We start from the raw sequence: 22677 nt of genomic DNA on the forward strand, positions 1-22677 counted from the left end.
CCCGCCCATACAAGGTACACATGCAGCTACTTGGCCTTTGGTATATTCGTGCACTTTAAGTCACTCATTAGGAGGGATGACACATGAGTGTCGGTTTTGTGGAGCACAGTTATGGGCAAGTGAAAAGAAGATGAGCTGTGGACAGGATCTTGGCAAATATTGTTGTAAACATGAGCGTGTGTCTGTTCCTTCACTTGCTGAACCACATGAACCATTAAGGTCTCTTTTGATTGGTAGTGACACTACAAGTAAAAAATTTCGAGAAAACATCAGGGCTTATAATAGTGTGTTGGCTTTTTCATCATTGGGTGCACAAATACACGACTCTCTCTTTCACAATAGTAGTGTCTATACTTTCAAGGTGCATGGGACTGTTTATTCATCAGATTGGGTCCTTGGTCCCCAATAATATATACAATCATAAGCCACAGTTTGCACAGTTGGATGTGTTTGATACTGAGCACAAATTATAAAATCGACTAGGTGTCATGAATAGATTGGAATCCACAACCCTAGAAGCACTTCAATCCATGATGCACACTTCTAATCCAGTTGCACAAGCTTTTAAGTACGTGGGAAGAATGTTGAGTGACAATCCGAGTTTGGATTTGAAAATGACTATATGTGAGACGAAATCCACATCTAGGCAGTACTCAATGCCAACAGCTTCTGAGATTGCTGGTATCATGATTAGTCAAGGTGATGATCATAATGTTGGTCGTTGTGATATTTTATTGCATACTCGAGAAGGCACAAGCAAACACATCTCTAATTTGCATAGGTGCTATATGCCTCTTTTGTACGTCATGTTATTTCCAAGAGGGGAGGACGGATGGCACTTGAGAATCCCTTATGCTGATGCACAAGTGAGTGCATTGAGAAATGGTCACTGTGTGACTCAACGACAATACTATGCTTATCGATTGTAAATTCGCCCAGATACAAATGCATGCTTGCTACGTGGTGGAAGATTGTTGCAACAGTTTATGGTTGATGCCTATTGCAGTGTTGAAGAGTCACGATTATCTTGGCTACGCCATAATCAAGAAAGTTTGCGTTCAGAGGTTTATAGTGGTTTAGCAGACATGCTTCATGTAGAAGGAAGTGGAAGTGGTATTGTAGGAAGGACAGTGGGAAGGAGAATAGTGTTACCTTCCAGTTTTACTGGTGGGCCACGACAAATGTATCAACTTTATCAGGATGCCAGGAATGCCTGAACTAAACAGAACTGATTTGGAAGTCGGGTGAAAATAGATTGCTTTTGAAAGAGAGATCTTTTGATACTGTCGAACAATCTAACCTATCAAGTGCTATGGAGTCAACATTAACAGATAGCCAGCGTGTTGCTTTCGATGCTATAATGCATGCAATTGCGACAGATGCAGGTGACATTTTTTTCCTAGATGGTCCGGGGGGATCGGGCAAGACCTATTTGTTAATTGCTTGCTTGCGCGAGTACGTGGACAAGGGTATGTTGCTTTGGCCACTGCATCGTCAGGTATTGCTTCTCTACTCTTGGCGAATGGACGTACTGCACATTCTAGATTCAAGATACCTGTGGAGCTAAACAATTCTTCAACTTACAAAATCCCTGTACATGGACAACTTGCTGAGGTTTTGAGAGTTTGTAAGCTCATTATTTAGGATGAGGCTCCAATGATTCATCGTTATGCTTTTGAAGCATTGGATAGGAGTTTACAAGATGTATTATTCTCAGATAAGCCATTTGGTGGAAAGGTTGTATTAATGGGGGGAGATTTTAGACAAATCTTGCCTGTTATTATGAAGGGAAGACGTGAGGATATTGTTAATGCAGCATTGTGTCATTCCTTTCTATGGAACTCTATCAAAGTTCTAAAGTTAACTGGAAATATGCGTATTCAATCAAGCAATACTAATGGATGCAATGAGTTTAAACAGTGGGTCATGAATATTGGGAATGAAGTGGATTGTACCGATGATAATACGATGGTGACACTACCAAGTAATATGGTCTTGCAAAGATCAACTCGAGAGAGATGGACAGATGCTTTCATCATTTGAGGGGTATTCAGTACCCGATGACTGGTTGTTTCTTACATCCTTCATGACCATTGGTATTCGTTATGGGTTTTATACTAGAGCTCCTCATGTACCATCCACTCGATGTTCTATTGTACGAGGTAATTTTGATTATGTTTTTCTATTATAAGATTTTTTTGAGATTTTATTTATTGGTGTCGTTATGTGCAGGTCCTTTTGAGATTTTATTTATTGGTGTCGTTATGTGCAGGTCCTTTTGAGATTTTATTTATCGATGTGTCGTAATGTGCAGGTCCTTTTGAGATTTGATTTATCGTTGTTTCGTTTTTGTGCAGGTCCTTTGCATTCATCGATAGTAGAGCATGTGCGGGATGGATCACCGCTTTACAATAGAGAGCGTATTGTGAGGAGACAAATGAATGATCCTTCTCTCTCACAAGAGAAGAATTCAATTTGTTGATTCTGACATTACCGACTGAGAATACGTATTTTGTGGTGCATTTTGAGAATATATAATATTGGTCCTTTTTTGCATCTTCTTATGCTACATTACTATGATATTTTTGTTTTCGTTATAAATCTACGAGACATGGAGTTATTTTGAGATATGTATATATGAAGTCACTTGAAATAATGTATTGTGTTTACTTAAAACATGACCTAAATTGGAGAAACTGAGCCTATTTTTGCTGGAACTCTACCTGCCGCCGCGCGCGGGTCCAATACTGGTTTTTTCTAAAAGAAAAGGATCACCTTTGGCTTCGTTGTTCGGAGATGCATTCCGCCATCGAGCTTTCTCGAGAGGCAACCCTGGAAGTGCTCCACTCCATAGCCGCCTTCCTCAAGAACCACCAATGCCTGTGGCGCGCGCACGTTGTTGAGTTCTTCCAGGTAAACCCGCACAACAGTAATTGTGGTCAATGCTCTTCTTCCTCTCATGCCTGATGATTTGCATTTTGCAGGATCGTCTGTGGGAGGACGTCGACATGCAATGGTGGGACGACCTGCAATGCGCTTCCCTCCAAGACTTGCTTTGGCTTCCCTCCGGCAAAGTTCAGGTACCTACCCTAGTTCAAACCTTTTACACTCTCTATCCATTTGCAAATAAGCATATGTGTGTCTGTGTAAGAGAGAGAGAGAGAGAGGGAGAGCCTTTAATTTCTCGCTACATATGTGTACATGTATTTTTTGCGTCTCTTTGGGTGTATGTATGTATGTATGCATGCATGCATATATAAGTATGTTTATGTATGTCTGTACGTATATATGTGTGTTTTTTTTTTTGTAAGTATGCATATGAACTATGAAAGGAATTTGAATAGGAAATTCTTGCTGGTAATTCTATGAGCTGTGGCAGCGGGTGAGACAAACTTCAGCTGGATTTTTTGACCCAATTCTTTCCATGATGTCATGGTGGTGATGGATACTGGTCTGCCAAGAAATAGATTGACGACAACTCAGCTTGCTGCATACTGGTGTGTTTGCTGATCGGAGACAACTGTGCCGCATCACACAAAAGTAGTTCCGTGTTATAGGAATATTTGTTGTACGCCATGACCCCATTGTGAGCCCTCAGTCCAGGGATAGTTAGGCACGAGTTACGTAGGTCAGTCTCCGAGCCATAGAGGTTAGTCAGGAGTCAGTTCTCTTAACCCACTTGGAGAATTCATCAGATAAAGCATGTAGAGGTCTATCATTAGCAATAGGGTTTCATTAGCAAGCATGTAGAGTGTAGTAGAATAATCTATGGGCCAGCCCATAAGCATGGACAGCGAGTCGGCCAGCCATGGGAGCCCTAGAGCAACAGTCGGCCAGCCATGGGAGCTCTAGAGTTCCAGTCAGCCAGCATTGGAAGAGGTAGCAACAGTCGGCCAGTGGGACAAGGAGTCGGCTAGGTTTAGGGATAGCATCATCTGAAAAGCGCAACATTTAATGTTGTAAAAAAATAGTATTTTTTCTCCATAAAGCAGGCAGATAGCCTTTGGTATGAACTGACCAGCAGCTTGGTAAATGGAAAAATAGGCACCTCATTCCCTCATTATTCATTCAGTTATTCAGCAAGAGCATTCCGCAATTCAAGCATCATTCAACACTCAACCGACGTACTGTCTTCCTCGTCCTTGTGTTGGGTGGTCATATCGCTTGTTCTCAAGCATTCTCCAAAGAAATAATATAAGCAAATACTCCTGCTTGAAAGAGAGGGGGGGGGGGAGGGGAGCTTCAATGGGTAATTGGGACCCAATACTGTGTAGTCTACTTCACTTCTATTCTCTTCTCTCTCTCTACTCTATGAATTGGATGCTAAAGAATCTCACCACATAAAGGTATAAAGAAGGCCTTGTTGTGCGTTACCATGATCAACCTCAGTGCATGTAACAATCCAAGTGTGGGATGCACGTGACATCTTGTCTAGACTTGTTGGATTGCTGGTGTTGGGGGGGGGGATTCAATGGGTAATTGGGACCCAATACTGTGTAGGCTACTTCACTTCTATTCTCTTCTCTCTCTCTCTCTCTACTCTATGAATTGGATGCTAAAGAATCTCACTACATAATAAAGAAGGCCCTGTTGTGCGTTACCACGATCAACCTCAATGCATGTAACAATCCAAGTGTGGGATGCACGTGACATTAGGCTGCTCATCCGGAAAACCGCTTGTAAGGTTGGTCCAACATAAGGCTTTAACCATGAGACGTGGAAGACATCATGCTTAGTCCAACTGTCTGGCAACTTCAACTTCATGGAGACATCATTTAGCTTCTTTACAATAGGGAACGGACCAAAGCTTCGGAAAAGGAGCTCGGGGCAACACTTGCCTACTTGCTTTAACCGTTGCTCATGATTCAGAGAAATACCCAATCTCCCTCCTTGTAGTTTACGTCTTGTCTAGACTTGTTGGCTTGCTGGTGTATGCTTCCCGTGCTTTGGTTAGGCATTCCTTCACGGACTCAATAATCTCTGAGAATGTTTTTGTGGTCTTGTTGGCCTCCAACAATGGCAATACCATCCTCTTAAGAAGAGACGAGAAACGGCAACTGAATGTTGACTCATATGGAGTCCTGTCAATACTAGATGAATGAGTGTCATTTAGGATAGCTTGCACCAAAGGAAGATACCGTTCTCATTTCGCCTGCTTGTCATGGCAATAAGATTTGAGAACATCAAAGGCGAGTTAATTGTATAATTCTATCCGACCATTTGTCTGTGGATGAAATATACTAGACGATTGCAACTTAGTCCCAAAGTTATCAAATAATGCCCCCTCAAAAATGGGAAGTAAACCTGGGATCTCTATCTGAAGTAATTGTCTGTGGTAAAACACAAACATGGTACGAAAGTCGAAGAAACAAGCGACCAATATCTCCTATTGTGGTGGCTATTTGATTGCACGGAATGAGCATGCATAATTTATTGAACGAGTCAAGAATGGTCAAACACTGTATATTCTTGGTTCCCATAGCTGTTGGAAGAGGGCCTATGAAGTCTATACTGATATCTTGAAAAGGTTCCTCAAGAAGAAGCAAAGGCTGAAGTAACCTGGCCTGCTTTGAGTGTGGAACCTTCACTTTTTGGCAAATCTGGCATGCCTCAACATTTTGGTAGACAGCTTGTTATGTAATGGAGCTAATCCTCAGATTAGCGGGACTACTCCAATTGGGTTAGGGAACCTTGGGATTAGGAGATAGTAGGCAGATATAGAGGGCTGAGGTTCATAATTAATAAAACTAGGCTATAGGCTATCTATAGTAGGTTAGCTTCCATGTTCCATTTTTGTGCAGAGAATCCATCTATGACTTCATAGCACGCTCCCAAAGAGCCTTGTCTGCCCTCTGTAAAGCCTCCTTATAACATGAGGGCTCCCCACAGTCAGTGAGCATCGAGTAGTCAACCCTTGGAACAAACCTGTCAGGGGCTCTGGAGGGTCTTGTGGACCTCCGTACCCAATGACCATCATTTGCAGGTTGCTGTCCAGCCTGCATATCACCTATTGGTGGCTCCTGTTCCATGCCATAAGGCTGAAATATCATACGCGGTATCTCCTCTAACTGTGGGATATCCATAGGGATATCTTCTGCCATCTCTGGCTGTCCATTTGGACCATTTTCAGCACCATTTAAGGGCTGGTTTTGCTGCTGTAATTTCTGATTTACAGCCCTTGGTTGTTGTCCATGATGTCCATCATCATCAAAGACGACTCTGCCAGGCTCCTGTTGCCTTGCAGGCTCCTTATACATGCATGTTTCATCAAAAATGACATCATTGCTGCGTATAATCTTTCTATTCACGGGATCCCAAAGTCTATACCCCATTTCACCTTTGTCACCATATCCTAGGAATATGCATTTGTGAGACTTAGGATCAAGTTTGGTGTGCATTTCCCTGCGTATGTGCACGTATGCAACGCAACCTAACACTCTCAAGTGCTTGTATGACGGAGGCTTCCCTGTCCATACTTCCTCTGGCACTTTCCCACCAAGCCTCGTGTTAGGTGACCTGTTTATAAGATGAACGGCTGGCATAACAGCGTCAGCCCAAAAACCATGAGGTAACGCAGCATGTGACAACATAGAACGGACCTTCTTCTGAATGGTCCTGTTCATCCTCTCTGCTGTTCCGTTTTGTGGAGGATCATAAGGAGTAGAGAGCTCCCTCTTGATACCTTTAGCATCACAAAAGTCCTGAAACTGTTTGGACATATACTCTCCACCATTGTCGGAACGCAAAGTCTTCAGTGTATCTCACATACATCTGTATGCACAAGCTCTAGCTGAGCATCTTTCTGTCCAAGAGCTTTCTTGTGGGGGCACTGGAGTTGCCTGCCATATATACAATGCTCACAAAACTGAAAACTTGAGAACTTTAGAGAAGGCAAGTAACCAAAACGAGACAATTGCTCCATTCCTTTGACACTCATGTGTCCCAACCGGCTATGCCACATAGAGATTTCCGGCAGCTCGGTTGCATTTACATTAGCATGGTGACAAACACCTGCATGCATGAAGTAAAGAGTGTCCACCTTAGAGCCTCTGGCAACAACCAGTGAGCCCTTACTAATCTTCCACTTTCCACGACCAAATGTAGTAACATAATCAGCATCATCAAGCTGTCCAGTAGAAAGCAGGTTCTTCTTGATCTCAGGCACATGCCTGACATCATGGAGCATAAGCTGTGAGCCATCTGAAAACACAAGCCTCACATCACCTCTGCCAAGAATCTTGCATGCATGGTTATCACCCAAATAAACTACTCCTTCATTGCCAGCAGTATACTTGACAAACAAGGTTCTGCAACCTGTAACATGAAAGGAGGCACCTGAATCAATGATCCATGAGTGCATACCATGACCATCTCCTGCAAGAAGTGAATGGGCATCAAGTGAAGACGTGAATAGGACCTCATCCTCACTGTCACCTGCATGTGACACATTGACTTCTTCAATCTTGACTCCACTTTTGCCCTTTGGCTTTACATCTTTGGCTTCATCTTTGTCTTTGTCTTTGCCTTTTCCCTTTTCCTTTTGATCATTTTTCCATTTGTAGCATTGCTTTTTGATGTGTCCCTTCAAACCATAGACCTATATCTCATAACCTTAGGCCTGTTTCCTCGATACCACAGTCTTGTTTCTTCTCGAAAACCAATGTCCTGTTTCCATGACAGATAAACCACATATAAGCACCATCCAATCACAATGCCAAAAGCCCATAGAGAGAAAGAAAGAGGATGTGTCAAGCCGTCCCTGAATACACATAAGTCCACGATGAACAGCAACACACATCTCTTCCAAGAACATCATCCTGTGCTTCTTAATTGGATCCTCTTCATCCCAATCTCGTAAAATAAAACTTGGTTGCGAAGAGAGAGAGAGAGAGAGAGAGAGAGAGAGAGAGAGAGAAACCCCTTGGCTGTTAGCCCCTCGGTGCCTCCTTCAGCTCGCCTTCTTCCAAGAGAGAGAGAGAGAGACCCGCGTTGACTGCTTCCACACATGTAGCCACCTGGCGTAGAGGGCCTCCCATCTGACACCCGTGTCGGTGCCCGACTGGTTGCAGAGAAACTCCTGCCTGGCTCCCCATTGCTGGTCACCCGTCTGGTTGCCTGTTTGGCTGCCCTATACTACCCATTGCTGCCCGGCTATAGTCCATACGTTGCAGCAGCACACGTGGCGGCGGCGGCAACAGCGGCAACAACAGCAGCGGTGGCAGCCCTTCTGCGCAGCAGCGCCCATTAGCGGCGGCGGCAACAGCGGCAACAACAATAGCGGTGGCAGCCCTTCTGCGCAGCAGCGCCCATTAGCAGCGGTGGCCCCATGCACAGTAGCCCCTGGTATAAACCATCCGGCGACTCCCACACGGCCACCTTCATGCTCGCCACCCTTCACCTTTTATAAGGAGGCGATGCGCTTTTCATCAAAAACACCAAAAAGCAACTGCCAACACATGCTTATAAATATATAATAATATTTTTAGCCATCAAAGGTTTAAAAACCTTATAACCTTATAAATCTCTTTTTGTCCCCTTTCACACTTGGGCTGGCCACACTTATGAGTTTCCTTTTCACATTCAAACTGATGCCTGTCCACAGTGTCCATCCCGTGCCCATGCCCGTGCCCATGCCCACTTGCTTGTTGTCCAGAGGGAAAAACACAGGGTCGTAACATACCCCCCTCTTGAAAAATAGCAATCGTCCTCGATTGCACTCAATAACACAGTAAGCATCCAATGAAGAAAAAGTCCCCATATGACCAAAGCAATGCCCCTCCAGTGCAATTGGGTGAGGAAACAATGATCCTGAAAAATAAGGCCACACTGTCACATCGAAGTGACAAACGACTCTTGCTTGTTCCTTAGAACCTGGAGCAAAATTTGAAAACCAAGTGGAAACACGTAACCTGTGTTAGCCAAACAATAAAACCATGCATCATTCTACCTATGACAAACATATGCATGACACATATATGCATTCACAAACAATATGCTCCTCAAGATGCTCTACCTACTCCAATATAACAATCTCAGGGCTGCTCGCAAGCCTTACGCCCATGGGTCCCGCAGGACCCACGACTGAAGGTACAACATGAGCATATGAAAGCACTCAATGCATCCAAACAAGACATCCACTAAGGACTTTCCACATATGTCTCATGGCTATCCCGCAGGAGCACAAGTCCCCAATGAAGCATAGTAGATCACCACTGCTAAACATAGAAAGAAGTTGTCTTCCGAATCCATGAAGCCTCCGTGAAGATACCACCGGTAACAAAGTGTCGAAAGCCATAGCCTTCAACCCGTCTTTTGCACCATAACACTTCAACTGCTTCTTGTTCTTGGCCGACTACTTCGTGTCCTTGGTGTCTTTTCTCCTGAGCTTCATCCTTAGCTTTTGCTCTTCACCTCATATAGGAAAAGACATACAATCCTGCACTGTCTCCTGCACTTCCTTTTCACTTTCCAGCTTTTGATGTAACCACGGGCTCGCCTCCTTGAGAAAGTCGACGATATCCCGGCAATGGAACCATAAAACCGGCCTCAGAAATTTGACGGGCGGTGGAACAAACACTCGCACGCAAAACACTTCATCACCCATGGGAACCTGAAAAAGTAAAACAAACGGGTGAGCTAGAGTGCTCGTGCAAATAGTACAAGGACACCGATTGGCCCCAAAACGCAGTGGCGTCCCTTGCGGTATTTCTTTACTTGATCAAATATGAGTACAAAGTACAACTCGTAGAATCCTCTACCAACAAGATCCCTTATAGTTTCACCCAAGACTTCCAAATAAGAACTCTCGTTATTACAACAAAGCATTCCATAGCGAAGGCACACCTGTACGACACCTCCTTGCTTGAAAAGGTCTTCTCCATCTCTACCATGGATCCCACAAACCCTTTCCCAAACAGCAGTAGGGCTGTACCAAACCACATGTCCTTCCTATAGTCACAGCTTGCATGTAACCTCGAGAAAACTAGAACTTGTTCACATGAATCCAAAGACATGCTTTCCACATGAAACCAAAGACTTGTATCTGATAAACCATAGACCTGTATCCCATAACCTTCGGCCTGTTTTCTCGATACCACAGTCTTGTTTCTTCTCGAAAACCAATGTCCTGTTTCCATGAGAGATAAACCACATATAAGCACCATCCAATCATAGTGCCAAAAACCCATAGAGAGAAAGAAAGAGGATGTGTCAAGCCGTCACTGAATACACATAAGTCCATGACAAAGAGCAACACACATCTCTTCCGAGAACACCATCCTTTGCTTCTTAACTGGATCCTCTTCATCCCAATCTCGTAAAATAAAACCTGCTTGCGAAGAGAGAGAGAGAGAGATAGAGAGAGAGAGAAACCCCTTGGCTGTTAGCCCCTAGGTGCCTCCTTCAGCTCGCCTTCTTCCAAGAGAGATAGAGAGAGACCCGCGCTAATTGCTTCCACACATGCAGCCACCTGGCGTAGAGGGCCTCCCATCTGACACCCGTCTGGCTGCACGACTGGCTGCAGAGAAACTCCTGCTTGGCTGCCCATTGCTGGTCGCCCGTCTGGTTGCGTGTTTGGCTGCCCTATACTACCCATTGCTGCCCGGCTATAGTTCATACGTAGCAGCAGCACACGCAGCGGCAACAACAGCAGCGGCGGCAGCTGCACTCGGCGGCGGCAGCATTGGCAGCTACAAACAACGGCGGCAGCCCTCCTGCGCAGCAGCGCCCATCAGCAGCGGTGGCCCCATACACAGTAGCCTGTGGTACGCGCTGCAACTCCGGGTATAAACTATCCGGCGACTCCCACACAGCGATCTCCACACGGCCACCTTCATGCTCGCCAACCTTCACCTTTTATAAGGAGGCTATGCGCTTTTCATCAAAAACACCAAAAAGCAACTGCCAAACGCATGCTTATAAATATATATTAATATTTTTAGCCATCAAAGGTTTAAAAACCTTATAACCTTATAAATCTCTTTTTGTCCCCTTTCACACTTAGGCTGGCCACACTTATGAGTTTCCTTTTCACATTCAAACTGATGCCTGTCCACACTGTCCGTCCCGCGCCCGTGCCCGTGCCCACCTGCTTGTTGTCCAGAGGGAAAAACACAGGGTCGTAACATACCCCCCTCTTGAAAAATAGCAAGCGTCCTCGATTGCACTCAATAACACAGTAAGCATCCAATGAAGAAAAAGTCCCCATATGACCAAAGCAATGCCCCTCCAGTGCATTTGGGTGAGGAAACAATGATCCTGAAAAGTAAGGCCACATTGTCACATCGAAGTGACAAACAACTCTTGCTTGTTCCTCAGAACTTGGAGCAAAAGTCTAAAACCAAGTGGAAACACGTAACCTGTGTTAGCCAAACAATAAAACCATGCATCATTCTACATATGACAAACATATGCATGACACATATATGCATTCGCAAACAATATGCTCCTCACGATGCTCTACCTACTCCAATATAACAATCTCAGGGCTGCTCGTAAGCCTTACGCCCATGGGTATCCCGCAGGACCCACGACTGATGGTACAACATGGACATATGAAAGCACTCAATGCATCCAAACAAGACATCGACTAAGTACTTTCCACATACGTCTCATGGCTATCCCGCAGGAGCCACACTCAGTGATGCATCCATCAACATAATAAAGTACTTGATGTATCATACCAAGTTACCAACATACATGCATCTCATCCTGAGACATCCAGAGTATTACCCATTGTATTCCCAAGGGTACCAGGATCCAATGGCACGAGAATACCATAATCTCAGGGCTGCTTGCAAGCCTTACGTCCATGGGTATCCTGCAGGACCCACGACTGAAGGTACAACATGAGCATATGAAAGCACTCAATGCATCCAAACAAGACATCCACTAAGTACTTTCCACATACGTCTCATGGCTATCCCGCAAGAGCCACACTCAGTGATGCATCCATGAACATAATAAAGTACTTGATGTATCATACCAACATACATGCATCTCATCCTGAGACATCTAGAGTATTACCCATCGTATTCGCAAGGGTACCAGGATCCAATGGCACGAGAATACCATAATACCTCGGAAAGTGTATAAATACATGCACAAATAGAGTTCAATCCATATATGAACCAAACCAACTCTAGGACTGCTCGCAAGACTTATACCCTTCATAGAGTCTCGAAGTGTTAACTCGGGTTGCTATAGACTTTAAGCTAAACCAAACCAACCATTCCAAAGGAGACCAACTCTACAAATAGCATCATCTCAATATCCAATTGATCGATCCTGTGGTCAAGATTAGCCAGAACCATATGACAAAGATCAATGTCCCAATCTTCCTTAATCATACCTTAGTTCCAAAGGCAAAAACCATCCATGGTTGCAGTTATAGTTCATGGTGCGGCCGACTGTGAACCATACCCAACTTTACCATCTCATGTGACCAGTACACAATACCATAGAAGTCCCATAAGCAGATGTACTGTCAGCCTCAGTACCTCGGGTGAATACAAAGATTTCACCAAGTGACTCCTAGATGAAAACTGAGCCTGTCTATAACAAGGGAGCGGAGGTGCTACCCCCCTCTTGAGCATCAGGCAATGCTCCAGACCCATGCTCTGCTGAACCTGAATGAGCCGTCGCAAGAGTCGGCTCTAACTCAAAAACATCAAGATAAAGCTGCAATACCTTAGGTGAATCTGCTAAGTCACCCTCCTCCATCCAGTTCGCATCCATCGGTGAACAGTTCTTGAACTTCACAAGATAGCGACGGGAAACTTTACCTTGTACCTTTCTTTCCTTATGTGCCAGTATCTGCTCGGGAATAAGTAGCTCATTAAGTTCCTCTGCTTCCTGTTGAGCCTCATCTGATACATCAGGCACCCAAAACCTGCTTGCACTCCACCCAAGTGGTAAGCACAAGTCCCCAATGAAGCATAGTAGATCACCACTGCTAAACATAGAAAGAAGCTGTCTTCCGAATCCATGAAGCCTCCGTGAAGATACCACCGGTAACAAAGTGTCGAAAGCCATAGCCTTCAACCCGTCTTTTGCACAATAACACTTCAACTGCTTCTTGTTCCTGGCCGACTACTTCCTGTTCTTGGTGTGTTTTCGCCTGATCTTCATCTTTAGCTTTTGCTCTTCACCTCATATAGGCAAAGACATACAATCCTGCACTGTCTCTTGCACTTCCTTTTCACTTTCCACATGTTGAAGCTTTTGATGTAACCACGGGCTCGCCTCCTTGAGAAAGTCGACGATATCCCGGCAATGGAACCATGAAACTGGCCTTCAAAAATCTGACTGGCGGTGGAACAAACACTCGCACGCAAAACACTTCATCACCCATGGGAACCTGAAAAAGTAAAACAAACAGGGGAGCTAGAGTGCTCCTGCAAATAGTACAAGGACACCGATTGGCCCCAAAACGCAGTGGCGCCCCTTGCGGTATTTCTTTACTTGATCAAATATGAGTACCAAGTACAACTCGTAGAATCTTTCTTTCTTTCTTTCTTTCTACCAACAAGATCCCTCATAGTTTCACCCGGGACTTCTAAATAAGAACTCTCCTTATTACAACAAAGCATTCCATAGAGAAGGCACACTTGTACGACACCTCCTTGCTTGAAAAGGTCTTCTCCATCTCTACCATGGATCCCACAAACCCTTTCCCAAACAGCAGTAGGGCTGTACCAAACCACATGTCCTTCCTATAGTCACAGCTTGCATGTAACCTCGAGAAAACTAGAACTTGTTCACATGAATCCAAAGACATGCTTTCCACATGAAACCAAAGACCTGTATGTGATAAAACCATAGACCTGTATCCCATAACCTTAGGCCTGTTTCCTCGATACCACAATCTTGTTTCTTCTCGAAAACCAATGTCCTGTTTCCATGACAGATAAACCATATATAAGCACCATCCAATCACAGTGCCAAAAACCCATAGAGAGAAAGAAAGAGGATGTGTCAAGCCGTCCTCGAATACACGTAAGTCCATGACGAAGAGCAACACACCTCTCTTCCAAGAACATCATCTTGTGCTTCTTAACTGGATCCTCTTCATCCCAATCTCGTAAAATAAAAGCTGCTTGCGAAGAGAGAGAGAGAGAGAGAGAGAGAGAGAGAGAGAGAGAGAGAGAGAGAGAGAGAGAAACCTCTTGGCTGTTAGCCCCTCGGTGCCTCCTTCAGCTCGCCTTCTTCCAAGAGAGATAGAGAGAGACCTGCGTTGATTGCTTCCACACATGCAGCCATCTGGCATAGAGGGCCTCCCATCTGACACCCGTCTGGCTGCCCGACTGGCTGCAGAGAAACTCCTGCCTGGCTACCCATTGCTGCCCGGCTAAAGTCCATACGTAGCAGCAGCACACCTGGCGGCGGCAACAACGGCAGCGGCAGCAGGGGCAGCGCCCAACAACGGCGGCAGCCCGCCTCCTCCGCAACAGCGCCCATCAGCAGTGGCTGTCCCATGCACAGTAGCCTGTTGTACGCGTAGCAGCTCCTGGTATAAACCATCCGGCGACTCCCACACGGCGATATCGACACGGCCACCTTCATGCTCGCCACCCTTCACCTTTTATAAGGATGCGATACGCTTTTCATCAAAAACACCAAAAATCAACTACCAAACACATGCTTATAAATATATACTAATATTTTTAGCCATCAAAGGTTTAAAACCTTATAACCTTATAAATCTCTTTTTGTCCTGGGCTGGCCACTCTTATGAGTTTCCTTTTCACATTCAAAGTGATGCCTGTCCACACTGTCCATCCCGTGTCCGTGCCCGTGCCCGTGCCCGTGCCCATGCCCACCTGTTTGTTGTCCAGAGGGAAAAACACACAGTCGTAACATACCCTTCTCTTGAAAAATAGCAAGCGTCCTCGATTGCACTCAATAACACAGTAAGCATCCAATGAAGAAAAAGTCCCCATATGACCAAAGCAATGCCCCTCCAGTGCATCTGGGTGAGGAAACAATGATCCTGAAAAATAAGGCCACACTGTCACATTGAAGTGACAAACAACTCTTGCTTGTTCCTCAGAACCTGGAGCAAAAGTCTAAAACCAAGTGGAAACACGTAACCTGTGTTAGCCAAACAATGAAACCATGCATCATTCTACATATCAGACATATGCATAACACATATATGCATTCGCAAACAATATGCTCCTCAAGATGCTCTACCTACTCCAATATAACAATCTCAGGGCTGCTCGCAAGCCTTACGCCCATGGGTATCCCGCAGGACCCACGACTGAAGGTACAACATGAGCATATGAAATTACTCAATGCATCCAAACAAGACATCCACTAAGTACTTTCCACATACGTCTCATGGCTATCCCGCAGGAGCCACACTCAGTGATGCATCCATGAACATAATAATGTATCATACGAACATACATGCATCTCATCCTGAGACATCCAGAGTATTACCCTTTGTATTCCCAAGGGTACCAGGATCCAATGGCACGAGGATACCATAATACCTCGGAAAGTGTTAAATACATGCACAAATAGAGTTCAATCCATATATGAACCAAACCAACTCTAGGACTGCTCGCAAGACTTATGCCCTTCATAGAGTCTCGAAGTGTTAACTTGGGTTGCTGGAGACTTTAAGCTAAACCAAACCATGCCATTCCAAAGGAGACCAACTCTACAAATAGCATCATCTCAATATCCAATTGACCGATCCTGTGGTCAAGATCAGCCAGAACCATATGACAAAGATCAATGTCCCAATCTTCCTCAAGCATACCTTAGTTCCAAAGGCAAAAACCATCCATAGTTGCAGTTATAGTTCAGGATGCGGCCCGACTGTAAACCATACCCAACTTTACCATCTCATGTGACTAGTACACAATACCATAGAAATCCCATAAGCAGATGTACTGTCAGCCTCAGTACCTCGGGTGAATACAAAGATGTCACCAAGTGACTCCTAGATGAAAACTGAGCCTGTCTATAACAAGGGAGCGGAGGTGCTACCCCCCTCTTGAGCATCAGGCAATGCTCCAGACCCATGCTCTGCTGAACCTGAATGAGCCGTCGCAAGAGTCGGCTCTAACTCAAGGACATCAAGATAAAGCTGCAATACCTTAGGTGAATCTGCTAAGTCACCCTCCTCCATCCACTTCGCATCCATCGGTGAACAGTTCTCGAACTTCTTAGAATAGCGGTGGGAAACTTTACCTTGTACCTTTCTTTCCATATGTGCCAGTATCTGCTCCGGAATAAGAAGCTCATCAAGTTCCTCTGCTTCCGGTTGAGCCTCATCTGATACATCCTCAGGCACCCAAAACCTGCTTGCACTCCACCCAAGTGGTAAGCACAAGTCCCCAATGAAGCATAGTAGATCACCATTGCTAAACATAGAAAGAAGCTGTCTTCCGAATCCATGAAGCCTCCGTGAAGATACCACCGGTAACAAAGTGTCGAAAGCCATAGCCTTCAACCCGTCTTTTGCACCGTAACACTTCAACTGCTTCTTGTTCCTAGCCGACTACTTCGTGAAGATACCACCGGTATAAATGTCGAAAGCCATAGCCTTCAACCCGTCTTTTGCACCGTAACACTTCAACTGCTTCTTGTTCCTAGCCGACTACTTCCTGTCCTTGGTGTCTTTTCTCCTGAGCTTTTTCTTTAGCTTTTGCTCTTCACCTCATATAGGCAAAGACATACAATCCTGCACTGTCTCTTGCACTTCCTTTTCACTTTCCACATGTTGAAGCTTTTGATGTAACCACGGGCTCGCCTCCTTGAGAAAGTCAACGATATCCCGGCAATGGAACCATGAAACCGGCCTTCAAAAATCTGACGTGGAACAAACACTCGCACACAAAACACTTCATCACCCATGGGAACCTGAAAAAGTAAAACAAACAGGGGAGCTAGAGTGCTCGTGCAAATAGTACAAGGACACCGATTGGCCCCAAAACGCAGTGGCGCCCCTTGCGGTATTTCTTTACTTGATCAAATATGAGTACAAAGTACAACTCGTAGAATCCTCTACCAACAAGATCCCTTATAGTTTCACCTAGGACTTCCAAATAAGAAATCTCGTTATTACAACAAAGCATTCCATAGAGAAGGCACACCTATACGACACCTCCTTGCTTGAAAAGGTCTTCTCCATCTCTACCATGGATCCCACAAACCCTTTCCCAAACAGCAGTAGGGCTGTACCAAACCACATGTCCTTCCTATAGTCACAACTTGCATGTAACCTCGAGAAAACTAGAACTTGTTCACATGAATCCAAAGACATGCTTTCCACATGAAACCAAAGACTTGTATCTGATAAACCATAGACCTGTATCCCATAACCTTAGGCGTGTTTCCTCGATACCACAGTCTTGTTTCTTCTCGAAAACCAATGTCCTGTTTCCATGAGAGATAAACCACATATAAGCACCATCCAATCACAGTGCCAAAAACCCATAGAGAGAAAGAAAGAGGATGTGTCAATCTGTCCCTGAATACACAGAAGTCCATGACGAAGAGCAACACACATCTCTTCCAAGAACATCATCCTGTGCTTCTTAATTGGATCCTCTTCATCCCAATCTCGTAAAATAAAACCTGCTTGCGAAGAGAGAGAGAGAGAGAGAGGGAGAGAAACCCCTTGGCTGTTAGCCCCTCGGTGCCTCCTTCAGCTCGCCTTCTTCCAAGAGAGATAGAGAGAGACCCGCGCTGACTACTTCCACACATGCAGCCACTTGCATATTGGGCCTCCCATCTGACACCCGTCTGGCTGCCCGACTGGCTGCAAAGAAACTCCTGCCTGGCTGCCCATTGCTGGTCGCCCGTTTGGTTGCCTGTTTGGCTGCCCTATACTACCCATTGCTGCCCGGCTATAGTCCATACGTAGCAGCAGCAGCGGCAGTAGCTGCACTCGGCGGCGGCAGCGCCCAACAACGGCGGCAGCCCTCTTGCGCAGCAGCGCCCATCAGCAGCGGCCGCCCCATGCACAGTAGCCTGTGGTATGCACAGCAGCTCCTGGTATAAACAATCCGGCGACTCCCACACGACGATCTCCACACGACCACCTTCATGCTCGCCACCCTTCACCTTTTATAAGGAGGCGATGAGCTTTTCATCAAAAACACCAAAAAGCAACTGCCAAACGCATGCTTATAAATATATATTAATATTTTTAGCCATCAAAGGTTTTAAAACCTTATAACCTTATAAATTTCTTTTTGTCCCCTTTCACACTTGGGCTGGCCACACTTATGAGTTTCCTTTTCACATTCAAACTGATGCCTGTTCATACTGTCCATCATGTGCCCGTGCCTGTGCCCGTGCCCGTGCTCGTGCCCACCTGCTTGTTGTCCAGAGGGAAAAACATAGGGTCGTAACATACCCCCCTCTTGAAAAATAGCAAGCGTCCTCGATTGCATTCAATAACACAGTAAGCATCCAATGAAGAAAAAGTCCCCATATGACCAAAGCAATGCCCCTCCAGTGCATCTGGGTGAGGAAACAATGATCCTGAAAAATAAGGCCACACTGTCACATCGAAGTGACAAACAACTCTTGCTTGTTCCTCAGAACCTGGAGCAAAAGTCTAAAACCAAGTGGAAACATGTAACCTGTGTTAGCCAAACAATAAAACCATGCATCATTCTACGTATGACAAACATATGCATGACACATATATGCATTCGCAAACAATATGCTCCTCAAGATGCTCTACCTACTCCAATATAACAATCTCAGGGCTGCTCGCAAGCCTTACGCCCATGGGTATCCCGCAGGACCCACAACCGAAGGTACAACATGAGCATATGAAAGCACTCAATGCATCCAAACAAGACATCCACTAAGTACTTTCCACATATGTCTCATGGCTATCCCGCAGGAGCCACACTCAGTGATGCATCCATGAACATAATAAAGTACTTGATGTATCATATGAACATACATGCATCTCATCGTGAGACATCCAGAGTATTACCTATTGTATTCCCAAGGGTATCAGGATCCAATGACACCAGAATACCATAATACCTCGGAAAGTGTATAAATACATGCACAAATAGAGTTCAATCCATGTATGAACCAAACCAACTCTAAGACTGCTCGCAAGACTTATGCCCTTCATAGGGTCTCGAAGTGTTAACTCGGGTTGTTGCAGACTTTAAGCTAAACCAAACCATGCCATTCCAAAGGAGACCAACTCTACAAATAGCATCATCTCAATATTCAATTGATCGATCCCTGGTCAAGATCAGCCAGAACCATATGACAAAGATCAATGTCCCAATCTTCCTCAATCATACCTTAGTTGCAAAGGCAAAAACCATCCATAGTTGCAGTTATAGTTCATGGTGCGGCCGACTGTGAACCATACCCAACTTTACCATCTCATGTGACTAGTACACAATACCGTAGAAGTCCCATAAGCAGATGTATTGTCAGCCTCAGTACCTCGGGTGAATACAAAGATGTCACCAAGTGACTCCTAGATGAAAACTGAGCCTCACCACCTCTATTTGTGAAAAAAAGGCCAGGCCTCTAGAGCCTCAAGAAAGCTTCCCGCGGCTTCCTCATTTGGTCAGAACCTCCTTGTAACTTCCCCCATTGACCGCGGAGGGTATGAATGATGTCGAGCCAAATGTTCTTGATGGACTCAGCAGGTGGAGTGTGGGTACCCTCTATGGCCTTGCTTCATCTAGCTCGCCAAATGTGCCAGGCTGCAATGCTAGTGTAAATCTCCCATCTTTGGCATGAGCTTGGTCGCCAAAAAGGGTGATCTCAAAAACCTTTCCAAAGCCTCTTCCAAAAATCTGAAAGGAAACGGTGCAAGAGGCCTTGTGTGACTGCCAATGTGCTGCTGCTGCCGGGGTGCCATCAATCTCTGGCATGTGGATCCTACGGCCTAGTTTTGCTGTATATGCAAAGAAGGGGGCATCCAGAGTCTCCTTCTGATTAGTGGGGTCATGAGAATATCATGTATGGTAAACACACCTAGCCACATTGGGGGAGTCGGGTCTAGGATAGGAGTCAGCCACTCCTGAGGGATAGCTAAGTTGATGTCAATGCTGAGCCTGTCTCTACCTTGGACCCTTGTTGGGCCTCTCTCTTGCATCTCTGGGAGTAATTACTTGTGTGCGATCCAATCTCCTAGGGACCTGGCTGGTTCTATGATCAAGGCGCCCCATGATACATGAGGTCAGACATGTGGCCACTAGGTAAACAAATCAGGGGGTTCTAGACCAAAGGCTGCCGAAGCCGCTCCTCTGAGGTTGTCGGAGCTATTGCCTAAGGGCCGGCTTGAGGTGATCCCAAGCTCGAAGTAAGCTGGTTGCAAATTTGTCCTCAAAAGCTGAACTAAAACCGTGGGCCCGCATCTCTGTGAAAATCCATCTGGTACTTTGTGGCCAAGGGCCCCCTAGACTCGGGGTGTGGGCTGAAATCCGGGCCAAGAGGAAGTCCTTCCAGGGCTCACCACCGGGAGGAGTCCTCTAACGATAAATTGCCCAACACGGCATGACTCTGGATAGCAGGGTCAATGAGGCCTAGCCCCCCTCTACAACGTGGCTGAATGATCATTCTCCATGCCACCTTGGCCCTGGCTGGCCTCGCTTCACTGCCGGCCCATAAGAAGTTCCGGATCAACCGCTGTACCTGGCCAATACATGCCTGAGAGAAGTCCTAGCATGAAGTGATGTACCACATGGTGGCAAGAAGAACTTGGTTCGCCCCTACCACTCTACGTGCTAGCGTAGAACTCCAGCATAAAGGCTTCCTCTGAATACTGAGAAGAAGAGGGGCGAGCTGTTGCATAGGAGAGAGATCAATGCCCACTTGGCAACTAGATAGTGAACTAGAGTGTCCCTCAGGATCCACTGGAAAGCCTCAACTGGGCGCCAAGTCGGTGCAGGTGCAGAGCCTACCCAAAAACCACACGACTTGTGCTAGTTGATCTGTGCTTCTGATGTGCGGCAAAAAACCTTGACCGCCTCCGCAAATCTTTGGAGATTCCCCACGTCTCCTGAAAGGAAAGTTGCTGTGTCATCAGCAAACTCTGGCTTTTCTCTGGTTTAACTCCCGATAAGGCTGCAATTGATACCCAGGAGTCCCCTTGCATGCTTTGTATACGTGTAGGCAAGGGGTGTTGAGTTGATGGCCCGAAACCTATGGTAGAGGGTTGATTGCAGCCTGCGCACAGAGGCTTATGTGGGCATCAGACGGGTTTCATGTGAAGAAAAGCATGAGAGGCTGGTTTCCTACAGTGAAGCAGCAGGCTGGTTGTGCAGTAGAGTAGAGGGAGAGTGAACCAGGACAATGGGTGCTAGACACTTAGCTCGTTGGTCTATGTATAAAAATTGTATCCTCTTGGTTGGGACAAAATTTTTTATATGTAAATCTGCACCTACTCTGGGGCGTTGATGACGTGAGTAAGGATGTAGTAGCACCTAGTCCATGCTATGCATGATGAAGTTGATGATCTTATAGTTCACGATTGGACAATCTTTGAGGTAAAGTTCACTTTTTTTGTAGTATTCTTGTCTTTACTTGTTTTGTTTTAGTGAATTAGTCATTTAAAGTTTGTTTTTGCTAATTAGTTATTAAAAATTTATTTAGCTTGTTTGTTAGAAATTATTTTGTTGTGGTTCAATAAAGAATTTGTTTGTGTGTATGTGGGCGTGTGTGATTTAGTTATGTATTTGTCTATGTTTGCAAGTTATTATTATTATTATTATTTTTTAAAAATTTTAAATTTTATTTTTTTTAAATTTTGTTTGTTTTTGGTGATTCTCTTCTTTCTTTTAAAATTATTCGTAAGTTTAGATTCATCTGACCTTATGACGGTATATATAATGGCATAGGCCGCTGAGAAGAGAGAAAAGCGAGTTGCTATTTTCGATCTTGTTTCTAAAAAAACAAAAAAAAGAGAGCACGTGTGCTGTTTTTCTTGAAGAACTTCCTAAAACAGCCCGATTATAGGTGCTTTTTGGGTATTCTAGAAGGGGGTGCCTGTTTTTTTGGGGGAAAAAAGCAGTATGCGTTTTTTTTTTTGGGGTTGAGAAAAGCCATGTGTGGCCTATATAAGAAGGCACATCTTAGGCATTCAACTTTCCAACGTTCAACGTGGGACAAAACAATGGGGAGCAGGATTCGCACCTCTCTTCTTGTACATAGAACTAGGGGAAGGCTTTGGTAAGTGGTTTACGTGATATCTCAGATTTTATCTGGAGTTCTCTAAATTTTCCCTCGCTTTTTTGAAAATTTACAATCGGCACATTTATATCAATCTTTTTTTTTGGGGTTTTTTTTTGCATAGTAACAGAGATACACCCTTGCTTTTCCCATGGCGACATCCCAACCCCTCTCCTTACTGATGATAAAGGGGGCAATGGTTTGAGAGGATGTAGCATATCTCTGAGCTTTCTCTATGATGCGACATGGTGGTCATCAAGGCTAACATCATTATTGTCTAGGGCTGTTTTTGTTCCAGAAATGTTTGAATCAGGGTTGCCTTTTTGGCTAGCACATGGACATGGGCTTTGTTTTCCAAAATAGCTCCATGGCTTCCATAATGTAAAAGTGTAAGTTCGCCTTTCCCCAATGGAAGATAAGAATGTACATATGCCATAATGATCGATTGGACTATGCGCAATCGTACATGCAGTGGCCATGTAGACAATTTCCAGTATT

The 22677-nt window shown here is 45.0% G+C and overlaps 1 protein-coding gene across 4 annotated transcripts in view; it reads left to right on the forward strand.

The window, feature by feature from the left end:
• Window positions 1–2659: 2659 nt before the first annotated feature.
• Window positions 2660–22677, forward strand: part of LOC147621368 (S-adenosyl-L-methionine-dependent methyltransferases superfamily protein) — a 77563-nt gene continuing 57545 nt past the window's right edge. For 2 of the 4 annotated variants that reach the window (XM_086824106.1, XM_086824108.1), the window contains exons 1-2: window positions 2660–2913; window positions 2985–3080. Coding sequence is in view for 2 of the 4 variants with exons in the window: in XM_086824105.1 (XP_086680231.1) it covers window positions 2797–2913; window positions 2985–3080 (213 nt within the window). In the remaining 2 variants the exon portion in view is untranslated. The remainder of the gene's footprint in view (window positions 2914–2984; window positions 3081–22677) is intronic. The other 2 variants (XM_086824105.1, XM_086824104.1) reach the window with 2 other exon arrangements.

Source organism: Cibotium barometz, chromosome 30 (genome assembly GCF_041138505.1).
Source record: "Cibotium barometz isolate CiBa-2024 chromosome 30, ASM4113850v1, whole genome shotgun sequence".
Classification (NCBI taxonomy): domain Eukaryota; kingdom Viridiplantae; phylum Streptophyta; class Polypodiopsida; order Cyatheales; family Cibotiaceae; genus Cibotium; species Cibotium barometz.